This window comes from Hyaena hyaena, unplaced genomic scaffold (assembly GCF_003009895.1).
Source record: "Hyaena hyaena isolate Hyena2069 unplaced genomic scaffold, ASM300989v1 scaffold_79, whole genome shotgun sequence".
NCBI lineage: Eukaryota > Metazoa > Chordata > Mammalia > Carnivora > Hyaenidae > Hyaena > Hyaena hyaena.
Window position 1 is genome coordinate 2,150,604 of NW_024080711.1, and position 14,957 is coordinate 2,165,560.

The 14,957-nt window shown below is 38.7% G+C and overlaps 1 protein-coding gene across 5 annotated transcripts in view; it reads right to left on the reverse strand.

Moving 5' to 3' along the window:
- UBR5 (ubiquitin protein ligase E3 component n-recognin 5) overlaps positions 1–14,957 on the reverse strand; it is a 137,374-nt gene that overhangs the window by 67,226 nt on the left and 55,191 nt on the right. For 3 of the 5 annotated variants that reach the window (XM_039233840.1, XM_039233837.1, XM_039233836.1), the window contains exons 9-13: positions 13,548–13,759; positions 3,855–3,971; positions 3,662–3,772; positions 2,457–2,611; positions 1,549–1,666 (exon numbers count right to left, since the gene is read on the reverse strand). In XM_039233840.1, coding sequence (XP_039089771.1) covers positions 1,549–1,666; positions 2,457–2,611; positions 3,662–3,772; positions 3,855–3,971; positions 13,548–13,759 — 713 coding nt within the window. The remainder of the gene's footprint in view (positions 1–1,548; positions 1,667–2,456; positions 2,612–3,661; positions 3,773–3,854; positions 3,972–13,547; positions 13,760–14,957) is intronic. The other 2 variants (XM_039233839.1, XM_039233838.1) reach the window with 1 other exon arrangement.

Genomic DNA, 14,957 nt, shown 5'->3' on the forward strand with positions numbered 1-14,957 from the left:
GCTGAAGAATATTCAAAAAAGTGGGTAATCACTAAAAACTTCCCAGCTGGAAGGCCAAGAAATAAGTCAGAGTAAGACAGCTGTGACAAGGACCAAAGCAAAACAAAACCATAGAGGCACAAACACAAAATAGGTACATATAAGCTGGGTTTTGTAGAAAAGTAACAACTAAAGTAGTAACTGTTTAAGGACTTTATAATCCCTAATACTTAGACAAACCGTAGTTTTTATTACATGACGTGTCATATTGCACTTTCAATTGTTTTCTCTTCCTTGTTGCTACAAGGTGAGATAACTTATATTTTATGTTTCCTAGGCCTTACGAAATACTCATTGTAGCACTTGCTAGAATATACGCCAATTTTTATCCCCAAGATAAACTTCCATAGAGTCTAATGAATGAAAGTACAACAGCTCTCAAACTGAGTTCTTTTTCCCTATTAAATATTCTGAGGACCCAAAACTATTTTATTTGGGTCCTATCTAGTTGGTATTTAACGTATTAGTAATTAAAACTGAAAACTTTTTAAATTTCACAGTAATAAATGCCATGTTAATATAAACAATTTTATGAAAAATAACTGCATTTTCAAAAAAAATAGCAAGAAAAGTGGCACTGTTTACATTTTTGCAAATCTTGGCAATGTTTGATTTAACAGAAGACAGTGCATTTCCAGGTCTGCCTCTGCATTCAGTCTGTTGTACTGCATTACTTAGACTAAAGCGTATGGAGACAATTTGGCTTCACAGATATGTAAATAGAAAAGAAAGGACACCGCAGACTCCCTGAAAAAATGGAGAAGCCAGAAGTGCTTGGACCCCAATTTGATCCACTGAGGTATTAGAAAAGTCGCCTTCTGTAATATAGGAGCCTAATACCATCTCAGAGTCAAAAAACAAAACTGGTGGAAAGAGATGTGAGGAAGCCTCCCGCCCTATGCTAACAACAGTACCCTTCGAACTGCCGGGCTATTTATCACCTGTGATGTTTGTTAGCATGGCCATCCCCAGGCCTTACCACCAGAGAAGCTGAAGGAATGTCTCAGGAGCTCCACCCTCTGTATTTAAGTACCAAATGATTCTTAAAATTAGGCAAATCTGGGAACCCTGCCCCACAAGCAAACCTACTGACACTGGAGCAGAATCTCTATGTCACTGGACTATTGAATAAAAAAGCATATACATGCTACTGGAACCTGGTCCTTCAAAGGACATTCATTTATAAAACTGCTTACAAGGGAAGTAACTAAAAAAAAAATTTTTTTAATAGTTTATTTTTGAGACAGAGAGAGACAGAGCACAAGGTGGGGAGGGGCAGAGAGAGAGGAAGACAAAGAATCTGAAACAGGCTACAGGCTCTGAGCTGTCAGCACAGAGCCCAAAACAGGGCTCAAACCAACGAACCGTGAGATCATGACCTGAGCCGAAGTTGGAAGCTTAACTGACTGAGCCACCCAGGCGCCCCTACGAAGGAATTAATTAAAGGGGAAGAAAGTGACTTTGAAGAGAAACAACGTCCCCTAAGACAGCTGACCTCTAATCACTTACCTGGGTACCCACAGTGATGTTCGGCATCGAAGAAATACCAGCACTAGATTTGGGCTTTTTATTTTTTGCTCTTGCCTTCTCTAACATTTTTTTCCTTTGACTAAAAGGGACTACACCCCTGAAAAGAAAAAGTATAAATTGGTCAAGCAAGCAGCAAAGATGCCTATTAAATAAATCCGAAATTACATATACTACAATATTTTTTGCTTCAGAATATTTACATGTACAACTTATTCTTAATCATAACTTGAGCACAGCTTTAATACATAACTGGGACTGTTTTTATTAAAACTTTAGGGATTAATATTTTACAGAAAATTGATCACCCAAAATTTTCTTCCAAATAATTATATTTCATTAGTAGATTCCCCTATATTTTTCTGTCAATGCAAATTTACTAACTCCTTAAAACCCAGCAGAAAAATACACTTAAAGTCCCTAACAGCAAAGAAATAAAGCGAGGCATAGAATTTACATCCAATGAAATACTGTAATTAATTATATTTTATATTTAATTATATATAAGGAAAACCGTTAAATGAAAAAAAATGAAAAAATACCCTATAGCCTATGCTTCCAATTATGTAAAAGCAAAGTACATATTTGTGTGTAGGAAAGAAAGATTTAAATACTCCAGAATGCTAACATTAGTTACCTTTTAGGCTGTAGGACAATAGGTAATTTTTGTTTCTATTTTATGCTTTTGTAAAATTCCATAATGACAGTCACTAACGTGTGTGTTATAAAGGTTTTTTTAGTGTTCCTTTGTTCCAAAGTGAAAGTTTAGTCTCTATAAAGCATTATCTTTTGACCAACCTTCTTATGTTGGTATCCCACTTCTCAAAGCACCTATCTATACACATAAAAGCATTCACCGATAAGGAATTCCCCCTTCCTGTGATACTTACCACCAATACAAATTGTTCTCTAGCTGGGCGCAGGTGTAAAGGGCACAGCAATGTAAAGAAACAATCCGTTCACCTTGAAGTTCTGAGTAAGTCTGTGCAGTGTGCTCTAATTTAGAAGCCACGGAACTTAAAGTTTCATCTACCCATGTAGCCACCTAAAAAGTAAAATATTAGAGGCTTAAATAAATAAGGAAGAAATAATCTTTCAAAAGGACTGTGGTCAAAACTACGAAACGGCATACATACTCTACAGACTGGAATTCTAAAATGTGTTGAGCTAAATGTCAGAAAAATAAGTAAGTCAGAAAAGGTTCTTAATTAAGACAAGAACCTAAAAATACATTCTTCACACAAATAATGTAGCAGTTACTGAAATGAATGTCTAAAGCCATCTCTAAAAAACTAATCAGAAGTAAACATTTGCTCCAACAATTTTTAAAAGCATTTAGGGGCGCCTGGGCGGCTCAGTCAGTTAAGTGTCCAGCTTTGGCTCAGGTCATGATCTCAGGTTCATGGGTTCAAGCCCAACATCGGGTTCTGTGCTGGCAGCTCAGAGCCTGGAGCCTGTTTCAGATTCTGTGTCTCCCTCTCTCTCTCTGACCCTCCTCTGCTCATGCTCTGTCTCTGTCTCCAAAAAAAAATTTTTTTTAAATACTTAATTTTTTTAAGTATTTAGTGACTCAACTCAAGGGGCATGTGGGTGGCTCAGTCAGTAAAGCGTTCCACTCTTGATTTGGGCTCAGGTCATGATCTCACAGTTTCTTGAGTTCGAGCCCCTCAGGTTCTGCACTGACAGCACAGGGCCTGTTTGACATTCTCCCCCCTTCTCTGCCACTCCCCTGCTCACTCTCTCTCAAAATAAACATAAAAATAATAATAATAATAATAGGTGACTCTAAAGCCAAAGAAAATTCAAGGCAAAATAGCCACATACTTTCCCAGTTCACCTCTGACAGCTTTTGTCAGCACTTACCTTGAATATTTTGTCCTTCCCTTTAAGGAAAAAGCCACCCCTAAAGCTGGATTATAATACAGGGATAAACCAGCAACAAAAAGATTATACACTGGATTACTCTCTTTAGGCTTGAGATGCTTTGAAGTTGTGGATTTAGAAAGAAAATTAAAAGATGGAAAGAGGGCAGAAGGAGAGGAAGAAAACCAAGAATTTAAGCATGAAATGTTTCTCAATCAAAAGTGTTTCCTACCTTGTTATTTTCTGTAGCTACAGTTGCTCTTATGCTGTTTGCAGACAGCAGGACTATCTTTTCACTGGTCAGCCCCAAAAATGTTGCTCGTGGATGGTGCAGTGAAGGATTCTTAGAAAGCATACAAAAAATGATTACTATTTTGTATATCAATATATAGAGAGCTGTCCGATGCAACTTTAATAGAAAATACCTGTGCATTTCTGTAAGGCTCAGATTCACTCCACTTCCACTGATAAAGTTCTCCTTTACTGCTGACAGCCAGAAGTTCAGAATATAGAGCTCCAATACAGATGAATTTTGTTCCGTCCTATGAAGTAAAAGAATAATACAGTAGTTTAAGTACAATTGTCCAACCTAAGCGCTTTAATCACCTCATCAAATCTGGATTAATTCAGTGAACATATAAACCCCAGCTACGCAAAGTCATCAGCACAGCCTGCAAGGCCCTAGGTAATGCAGCTCTGGCTTCCTCCATGAACTCACTGCCCTCCAGTCACACAGGCCTCCTTCCAGCTCCTAGGTCATGCCCCAGGGTCCTGCCCTGTCCCTGGTGTCCTCCTGTTGCTCACGTGACTCAATCCCAGTCCTTAATCAAGTCTGCTCAAATGAAACCTCTAACCACACTACCTACAAAACCACCACTCTCGTATTCCATCTCCTTACTCTGCCTTCTTTGCAGATGTCAGCATTTCACAACTTTACATACTAGATCACTCATTTACAGTCCATTCACTTGGATATAAGCTTTGTCTTGCTCACCACCGTATCCACATTTTTTATAACAGTGCACACAGCTGGTGATATAAATATGCTGAATAAATGAAAAAAATAAGGTGAAGCTGGAAAAATCAAGTGTCAAGACAGAAGATTCCTTCTCTCTAGGCTCTTCCAAGCTCCTGAAACAAATGTCAAATTTGTTTTTAAGGTGAGAGTTCATTTTGTTTTAAGGAGATGCACATGCCAGGTGTTAAAGTCAACTAAATTCTAAAAATCTTTGACAATAAATGTAAATGTACAGTATCAATCAATAATTTTTTTATATTCACTTTGAGAGCAAGAGCAGGGGCAGAGAAAGAGAGAGAGAGAGAGAGAGAGAGAGAGAGGAGAATATCCCAAGCAGGCTCCACACTCTCACAGGAGAGCCTGACACAGGCTCAAACCCACGGAACCATGAGATCATGACCCAAGCCAAAACCAAGAGTCGGACCATCAACAGACTGAGCCACCCAGGTGCCCCAATATCTATATGTTTTATATTTTTAACACAATGTTAATGATCAGAATCAGAACCTACACAGAAATCACACGGCAAAACTTACCAGTAAGAGATTTTTGGCTGTACTTTTGCTACTGGTCTAAACACTGCTTCTCTTTGGAATTCTGGCTCTAGAGTCGGCTAAACTAATGGTGTCATTTTGCTTTTCTGTCAAATTCCAATCTTACTTGGTCAGATGGCTTACAGTGCTCAGCTAAAGCCTGTAAAGTCTGCCACGATTTATAATAAATAACAGGTTATGTTGCAGAGGTGTACTGAAAGAACACAAATTTTAATCTTCTATTTTACCAATGCCCATCAGCCCTATTTTCAAGTCACTTCCATAGAGGGATATGAGAGACCAAATCTGAAATTCTGCAAGTTGGCAATTCCTCTCTTATCCTTCACCAAAGGTATCAGAAAACCAGTGTCTACTCTCTCCAAGGCTCCTGCATCAAATCATAACACCTCTACCTCACACTTCCTTCTCTTCCCTTCAGTTAAAGGATGATGGAATCAAGCCACATGAGCCCAAAACCTGGATCCAACACGTATCAAGTATGTGACTTTGGGTACGTTTTATAACTTCTCTGAACCCACTTTCTTTATCTCTATAATGGGCATAATAATATATAAAGAGGGAGAATAAAAGCCAAAGACAGTAATATATATAAAGTAGACAGCACAGAACCCAGCACAAGTAAGTGCTCAATCAAATTCAACTATGATTACTCTGCCTGCCCCCAACTTCACCTTCTACTTAGCCAGAAAAGCACAAGCTTCATGAATATTCCTACTTCTAGATTTAACAAAAAAACACCATTCTCCTCTCCTCTCCACTTTCATCTCAGAGGAAGTGTCCTTCTCTCTTATTTAAAGGTAACCCCCACACACGAATGCAATCCTCTCTCAGAACCCCAAAAACCATCCAAACTAATCTTTTCTTCAAGCCTACTCATGAGAAAGTGAATTGCTTGGCATATGTTTCACCTTACCAGCTTTCACTCAGAGCTACACCTGCACCTCCAACAGCCATATCAATGCCCCATGCATTTAATTAACCTATCATCTCTTTTTAAACTCTTCAAGCCATTTGACCCTGTTCATCTGTTCTGGAACTTCTGTCTCTTGTTCACAGGCCACTATTCCCTACTGGTCTTCCTCCTATCCTCATGGCTATTTCCTTCATCTCCCTCATACCACCATCTACTCCCTGCCCCAGATTCCACTCTTGTCCCTTTAGTCAAATATGCTCCACCCTCAGCCTAACTGACTGCAGCCACTGGGGCACCACGCTTATTAAACATGTAAATCTCTACCTCCACACTAACCTGCTACAAGAGCTGTCTACTGGATGTCTTAAAGCACCCTAACATCTACAAAATGAATTCACCATATCCTCCAAAGTTGCACATCCTTTGCAGTCCGTCTCTCCATGAGTGACATCCACCACCCACCCTGGAACAGGAGAGAGACATGAAAACCTGGGCACTCCTGTCACCCCTTCTTCTCTCTTAACAATGTAGTGACTAGTCAAACAGTGCTGCCTTTGCGTCAATTCCTCAGATTCTTCCTTTCCTCTGTCTCCACTGTCATTGCTCTGGTTTAGATGCTCATAATCCCCTTCAAAGGCAATTCCATCAGCCTCTGAACAGACTCCAGATTTTCCCTATTCCTATCTTTCTCCTGCAATGCCAACAGCCTTCACCTCATTAAAAAAAAAAAAAAACAAAAAACACAGAACCCCAAGGATCTCATCATGTCACCTCTAAGAACTGTTTGCTTCCTAGTGACTGCAGAACATCTTAACCCCGTGGCAAGCTGCCGGGGGCACTCATAGTCTTGCTCCATCTTGCTCTTCTCCTACGCTCTACCACCCTGAATTTCTCACTGTTCTATAACCACACCACGCCCTTTTATGACTCCAGGCCCCTGCTTGATATGTTTGGAATGCCTCTGCATCTTGGTCAATGCCTACTTAACCTTAAAAATGCTGCTCAGATATCATCTCCTCTGTGAAGGCTCCACCAAATCTCTCAGGTAGTATTAGTCATTCTCCACTGTGAACCCCAAAGCACTATATTCACGCCTTCAAGTCTACCACTGTTCACACACTGTGAACACGTTATACTGTATGTGAATGTATGTGTTCCCCACTGAGTCCCCTGTGGGAGGGGCCATATCATATTCACCTCTACATTCCCACAGGCCTGGTTGGCACATGGTACATACTAAGAACACCCTTATAACTGAATGAATAAATGAATTTTAACTCCAACTTCTCCAAGTAAAATGCCTTGCCAGAGCAGTACAATCCTGAACAAACCATCCCTAGAGCAAGAACAGGGCGCACAAAGTCTCTCCAAAGTGACTCTACCTATATTCTCCAGGACAGACCAGCGTTCCCCAGGGTCTGAATGAGCTAACTAAATGCCAAAGGCACTGAAAATCCATCATGGACAAATGTGGAAAACCTGTGTGTCCAACCAAAGGGAGATGATGGAATAATCACCTACTGCTTCTTGCCTGATTTAGATTTGTTATGTGAAGAAAAACCAAAAAACGAAACACAACAGAAAAGAACAATATTTTAGCCTCACTCATTTCATAATGTCCTAGAAAATATTGTTTTAATTGTATTAATAACAATGGGTGCCTCTGAGCAAGTTGGGGCCTGCTTCAACCCAACTGGAAAAAGGAGAGATGCATGTTGCTTGAAAGATCAGTACTTTGTAGCCCTATTTTTTTTTTTTTTTAACAAAATCAAATCATTAGAGGTTGAAGTTACTGTCTGAATAACAATAAGTAATTGAACTGAGGTCGTCAATCAAAGTAGAAATGCCTCCCCAAAAGGAGATGGAAATCTTTCAAAAATGATAGAAATTACCTAGGGGTCAAAACAAAAAAAAACAAAAAAGCATGCCGTCCAGCAGCAGGGTAAATTCCTGCTGACCACATCTATACTCAGTGATTTCTATTTTGAAAACGCTGGCCTTTCTATTCCTAAATTTCTCCCCATACAACCTGGTTTTCATCTTTTTCGAAAACATGCTCCTTCCATCAGCCAACACTCACTGTTCCGGTATGTGCCGGCACCACCAGCACCGGATCGTGTATAATGCTTGAAGCAGATGGAATACAACCAAGGGTTACAATGTGCAATTTGATCAACTTTATTTATTCACACCTCACTTTTCCTTGCCTATCTACTTCTCCTCAGTCTCCTATGCCTGCCTTCGCTTCCTTTCTATGACAATTTCTCCTTTTAAATGACATCTGTGACACAAATAGCTAATTTCTTAACATAGCTAATTTCTTACTACCTGGAAGCATCCAAATGTTCAACCACAAAGACCTCTCCCCACTCAACCTGCCCTTCTAGAACCCTGAAGGTGAAGCAATATGTATGATTAGCAACATATTGATCAACTGGCTCCAACAGTGAGGCTGCTCCAAAGAGCTGAAGGAACCAAATGTCATGGGGCTATTTGCTCTCAACACAATTCAAACAAATGGAGAATCACACGCAATTCTGCAATTCAAAAGACAAACGTGAATATATTTCCTTTATTTCTCTTAGACCCTATGAAGACAGCTCTATGACAGTGAGGGACAAGACTGCAAATTAACAGGACTGACTTGCTCCATAAGTTTGTTTCTTCATCGCCCATGACACAACAACTCTCACCATACTCCTCCAAAAACCTGCTAAAAATACAGGATACATGCGTGCTTTAAACTGAAAGCATTACAGGGCACAAAGCAAAGTTTTTATGTTCAGTTTCAGCAGATTTACTCAGCACGAATTTTTGTGTAATTACTCCTTCCTCTCCCTCCCATATTTGTTATTCACTCTAAACTGTACATTCTCTTGGTAACAGTATTTCGTGACTAAAGCTGCATCTTTTTTCCCTTAAAAGTCACCTTAGATTCTTGTTGGAAGCAGGCTGGCATAAATATATATAGCTACATTTTACATGTAGACATTCAGCACATAGAACTAAACTTATATTCTGAGAAAAGTAAATTCAGAACTGACTGCTAAGTGAAATGAAGCCATGTGAGATAATCACCTAATGGGAAAATCACATCCTCTTACCAAAGTAACTGAATTATCACAGCTGCTTCCAGAAATATAAAGTATAAAAAGCAAACAGGAGGAAGGATAGGAATAAGGGACAGTGGCACACTGGGGAGGGAGGGAAGATGATAAAGAGGCAGGGCATCATAATAAGAAAGTTGACATTCTGGGGTAAAACTATTCAGAAATCAGTACAGATTTGGCTGGTTCAACTGTGAACATGAGGAACTTGGACTTAGGGGTTCTCCTTCCATTTCTCCCTTAGGTAGTTACAGACCACTCGTTAATTTCCTATTATGCTACATTATTATAGCAATAAAATGTTGTCATTTCTTGCATTTTTAGCCAAGTCAGACAACGGACATGGTCACATCTCTTTCAGCTTGTGCCCAACTCTGTACCAGCAGAAAATCCAGCACACAAAACACTTACTGCCAAATGGACCCCCCTGGAATACCCAAACCCGCAGGGGTCTCACCCTTCCAACAGAAAGTGCCTGTTCTCTTTATAGAACAAAGGCCCTTTGATCTCCTTGTTCTTTACATTTTACATATAATGGGTCATCTAATTCTCATGACAATCTCACAACGTAAAAACCATTATCATCCTCATCTTAGAGATGAGAAACAAAGGCCCAGGGAGGTTAAAGGTCTTAACCAAGGCCATACATCTAGTAAGTGGCAGGGTCAGGATAGAAACTCCAGCAGCCTGACTCCAGAGTCCACACTCTTAACAATCACCCTGGTCTCCTATAATTCCCCAAAGCCTCTGGTACCTAATTCTATAATGGTACTTACTCCAAAGCATTAACATCATTGTTCTGCCTTCTATAAAACTCTTCTATAAAACTCCCTAGCACCTGAGCAAAAGGCCTAAGACAAAGTACGCATTGGGGCACCTGGGTGGCCCAGTCAGATAAGCATCTGACTCTTAGTTTCAGCTCAGATCATGATCTCATGGTTTGGTGAGTTCGAGGCCCGCACTGGGCTCTGTGCTGGCAGCACAGAGCCTGTTTGGGATTCTCGCTCTTGCCCTCTCTGTCCCTCCCCCACTCACCCTCTTTCTCAAAATAAATAAGCTTAAAAAAAAAAAAAGTACACATTTAATCAAAGCTACTAAGTTAATAATGACTGATGACCTTCACCTCTGTCTTCATGGTGAAGACATCCCTATAATTCAAGTTTTTATATTTTAAGGTACTAAAAAATTAATAAGGGAAAAAAGTCTATGCCTTTTTTTTTAACAACTTTTAAAACTTCTTCTTTTTACATTTCAAGCCCCTGCCTTTGATGCTTCCCAATCTGTTCTCTGTATCTATGAGCCTGGTGTTTTGTTTTGTTTTTGTGATTCCACATATAAGAGTCGTCATACAGCATTTGTCTTTCTCTGGCTTATTTCACCTGGCATAATGCCACTGACATATACCCATGTTGCCACAAATGGCAAGATTTCCTTTTATGTGGAATAAAATTCAATTTATGTGTGAGTATACATATGTATACATTATATCTTCTTTATCCATCATCCACTGATGAATACTTAAGGTTATTTCCATATCTTGGCCATTGTACACAATGCTTCAATGAACACAAGAGTGCATGTATCTTTTTGGGTGTTTTCATTTTCTTTGGATAAACACCCAGAAGTGGAATTGCTGGATCATACAGTAATTCTATTTTTAATTTTTGGAGGAATCTCCATACTGTTTTTCATAGTGGCTGCAGCAATTTACATTCCCACCAACAGGGCACAAGAGTTCCCAAGTATGCTCTTATTCTAGCTTTGACATTTAACTCAAAGAATAACGCATAGAAATATTTAAAATTTAAGGTTCCCTGAAATACTTTCAGTCCAAGATTAGACTGTAAAAGGCTTAAAGAGAACACTCATTCTACTATGAAAGGAACTTTATTAGCCTACAAAATGGTGAAATTTTGAAGAAACTGTTGTTTCTCTAAATAGGGAATAGGAAAGTCAGTACTGATCCAGATAATTAACAAATGGAATTTCTCAGGTACCCCCAATCCAAAATGAAGAGTTAAAATACTATGGTTACTACCCAAACGTACAATTTAAAATTACTGGTTGAAGTCATTTCTGAAGTTAAGCTGGCAGGCATTCCTTAACCCTCCCTCGCCCCCAAAAAAAAAGAAAAAGACATTACTTCTAAGTAGTGCATGCTGACAATACCCTGTATCTCCCTGCACCCTCCACGTGACTCTTGATAACATATCAAGCTCCCCCCACCCCCAAAACCCATACACTTCCCAGAGATCACTACCCCCAATTTTGGGGGCCTACTGGTATTTGTTGATAACTATGATAATGTTTAGGGTTAAGCTATTTTTTCCCTAAACTGATTTTTTATGTCTAAATTTCAATCATAAACTTAAAAAAGGTGGATCTTTTCCAGTGAAAATATTTTAAATTAGGTGTTTAATAGGGAAAAAAAGGTACAGGTAGGATATATTTTGTTTCACACACTCCTATTCCTCCTTCATTCAATTTCTAAGTATCAAGGAAGTAACACATTACACACGTCTGCACAGTCTCAAGATATCATGATGTACTTATTAACTGTTTCTGAAAACAAGCTGTACTAAAAACATGCCTATTAGTAAAGAGCAACAAAGACAGGCGAAGCCTATCAGAACATACACTGGCCAGGGAAAAAGCTTGCTAAACTTGTACTGTTTAAAACACTCATTCATCAAAAACAGTATATGATAAAGAAGCCCAGACTAATATATATGTGATGGTACTATAAAACCAGATTCATGAATCCTCTATTACTTCCTGCCAACATGAAGCAGACACAGGCTAATATGATCCAGGCAATAGAAATAGGAAACACAGAACAATGAACGGAAGGGGGGGGGGGGGAGAAAGCCCTAGGTTTAAATCACCTTCTACCATATGGAATAAAAGCAGAACTTAGGACATGTCTAGTTTCATAGAAATAAGTAAGAGAATGCCAATACAGGGAAAGTTTGTCAGCTGCCAAAGAAAACAGAATAACCTTTGCTTACAAAGAGACTGATTAAAATTCATGTTCCTTCTTGCATTCAAGCTTTCCACATGAGCTGAATACAGAAGAAAATAAATGAACTACATCACGGTTCACAATAACTATGAAAAATAAACAAACTTAAATGTTAAACAATATTTTTCTTTTAATATCCCAAATACAAAATCAACTTCAAAGAAAGAAAAAAAATCTCTATCAGAATCTCCTTAGCCGTTAGAGACTAACCTCAAAATTTTTATGTTCTTTTACTCCTACTGAAGAGAACTTCCTGCCCACTGGCTCTAGAAGAAAAAGGCACAGTCAAAAAAGAGATGAGAAACATGGCTTCCTACAGGAGCCATTACCAAGCACTCAGGACAACGAAACCTACACAGCATCAGATACTCTATTTCATATGTGGCAGTGATGGATTTTTAAAGATTCAAATCAACTTAACAAATCCTGGATGCCTTCTAGAAGCCAGCCACTGTACTTCTCAGGATGCAGAGCAGATTTCCCAGTCCGTTCCTGTTCAGCCTGCTTGGTCTCCCGCAGCAGTTAGAGCAAAGGGTCTGTAGGAATTCAGTGCCATGAAACAGGACAGCTAACTAATCAAAGAAACACAGATCCCTATCTTGCCCTGACGTGCATTCTTCTATCAATGACCACAAACTTGCTCTGCAGTAGCCAGGGTCCACTCGACATTATAAAACAAATTCCTACCAAGGGCCATCAGTTAGTGGCAAAATTATCACCAGAAAAGAAGTTCTAAAACAGAATACTGATGTGTTATCTGGAACTACCATTCTCTGATTCTCTGATCAGATTTCTTTGATTCTCTGATCAGATTTCTCTTTCTCTGATTTACTTCAAGTAGAAAAACCACAACAACAAAAAACGGCACCACTGAATACATCTAAGATGACTCACGTAGTGCCAAATGAAGACGTTCTATGTACACTTTAAAACAAAACAAAAATATTACTGATGTCTGTTGTTATGTGTTTTAAATAATGGTAGTACAGGGGTACCTTGGTGGTTCAGTCGGTTAAGCGTCTGACTTCAGCTTAGGTCATGAACTCATGATTTGTGAGTTCGAGCCCCACATCAGGCTCTCTGTCAGCAGAGAACCTCTTCAGTTCCTCTGCCCCCCTCTCCTTCTCTCTTTCCCCCACTCATGCTCGCTCACACACGTGCTCTCTCTCAAAATTAAATAAATATTTTTAAAAAATAATGATAGTACAGGGGCGCCTGGGTGACTCAGTCAGTGGAGCATCCGACTTCGGCTCAGATCACCATTTCACGGTTCCTCAGTTTGAGCCTGGCATTGGGCTCTGTGTTGACAGGTCAGAATCTGAAGCCTGCTTCAGATTCCATGTCTCCCTCTCTCTCAAAAATAAATAAACACTAAAAAAGTTTTTTTCTTTTAATAATCGCAGTACAAAAATCTGAAATAAAATAGAAACCTTGGGGGGAAGGGAGGCAGCTGGGTTTGCCAGGAATCCCTTTAAATGGAAAGGGTGGGAATCTTTCCAAATACCTTATCAGGCCACCACTGCAAATCTTCTCCTAGAGATACTGGACTCTGAACGGGTGTATTCTTCTTATCCAAGTTTGGCTCTCCTTCCTTGCTGGTAGAGCCCCTTTCATTATCAAATGAGGCTCCATCAAGCCACCTTCGTTCACGTAAACGTAATACGGATTCACGTTCACGCAACAGCTCAGAGTCTCTCTCTAAGGGAAGAAGGAGAACTGGTATGCAATTGGGTCACACCAGTGGGATAAAAGTAAGCCACTCTCTAGTAAAGACCCTTCAGGATGCAACTAACAGCAGTTTATCTACTCACAAAAATTTAATGTAAATGTATATCTAATAAGCCTGACATGCAACATTCAAAACATTAACTCTTTCAAGTGAATCTGAAAATTATAAGCTATTTTTAAGAAATATGTAGAGGCAGACTTTCTGAATTCCAACTACATAATTTTAGAAAAGAATTACTTTATTTTAAAATGGATTTTTAATGGAATTAAAAATTTTTGGCTTTCATTAAAAATGTTTACCGTATCTTTGTCTATTAGGAAATGTGCATAAATTAGAATGTCAAAACATTAGATACATATGTAAATCAAGAGTATTTATTAGAATGTCTTCAGTTATTAAAAAACAGAAACAAAACCTTACACAAACAAGGAAAAAATCTGAAAAGGATGAAATATAAATTCATTAACATTAACTATAAAAATGTTGATAATTCAAGCCCTTGTTTAGGGTAATCTTATAGACTGGATGTTCATGGTCAGTTTTATTTAAAACTTTTTGAGACACAATCTTCTTTTTTTAACTATCTTTATAGATAGATAAAAAGATTTCCTTACAAAAATGCTTCTCCTGCAACTGGCCTTCAAACTCTCTACAGTTTGTTGGGGGGGTTGGGGGGGCCGGCGGAGTGTTTTTGTTTGCTCATATTTTTTTTAAGTAAGTAATCAAAATATACTTTCCAAGACTTGGATAAGACGGATTGGAAACCACATAAAGTTGAACCATATGAAACTGCCAACCACGCAGGTCAAAACAGAAGTAGCAGCAACTTCATATGGTTCAAGTGAAAAGCAGTACCTACAGAGAACAACCAAAAAAGGGGGAGTTTATTATTTTTTAAGCTCTCCGTTTAAGTACTAGATATTTGTAGCAAGGTCTTAATATAACAGCATTTTTTCTAGTTTACTAATGATCAGTAAGTAATATAACTGATTCTTGTCTGTTATTTGAATCAAGCAGTTTTACATTCTGGAAAATAAAAAAACTGACTTAATAAAGTTAAAATGCAAGCTAAATCTATACCAAGGTATACAAAGAAAGTCTTAAGTTCATAGGATTTCAAAATCTTCTAACCTCTACTATGTACTATATACCTTTTAAGGATTTCAAACTTTTGGAAGTAGCATT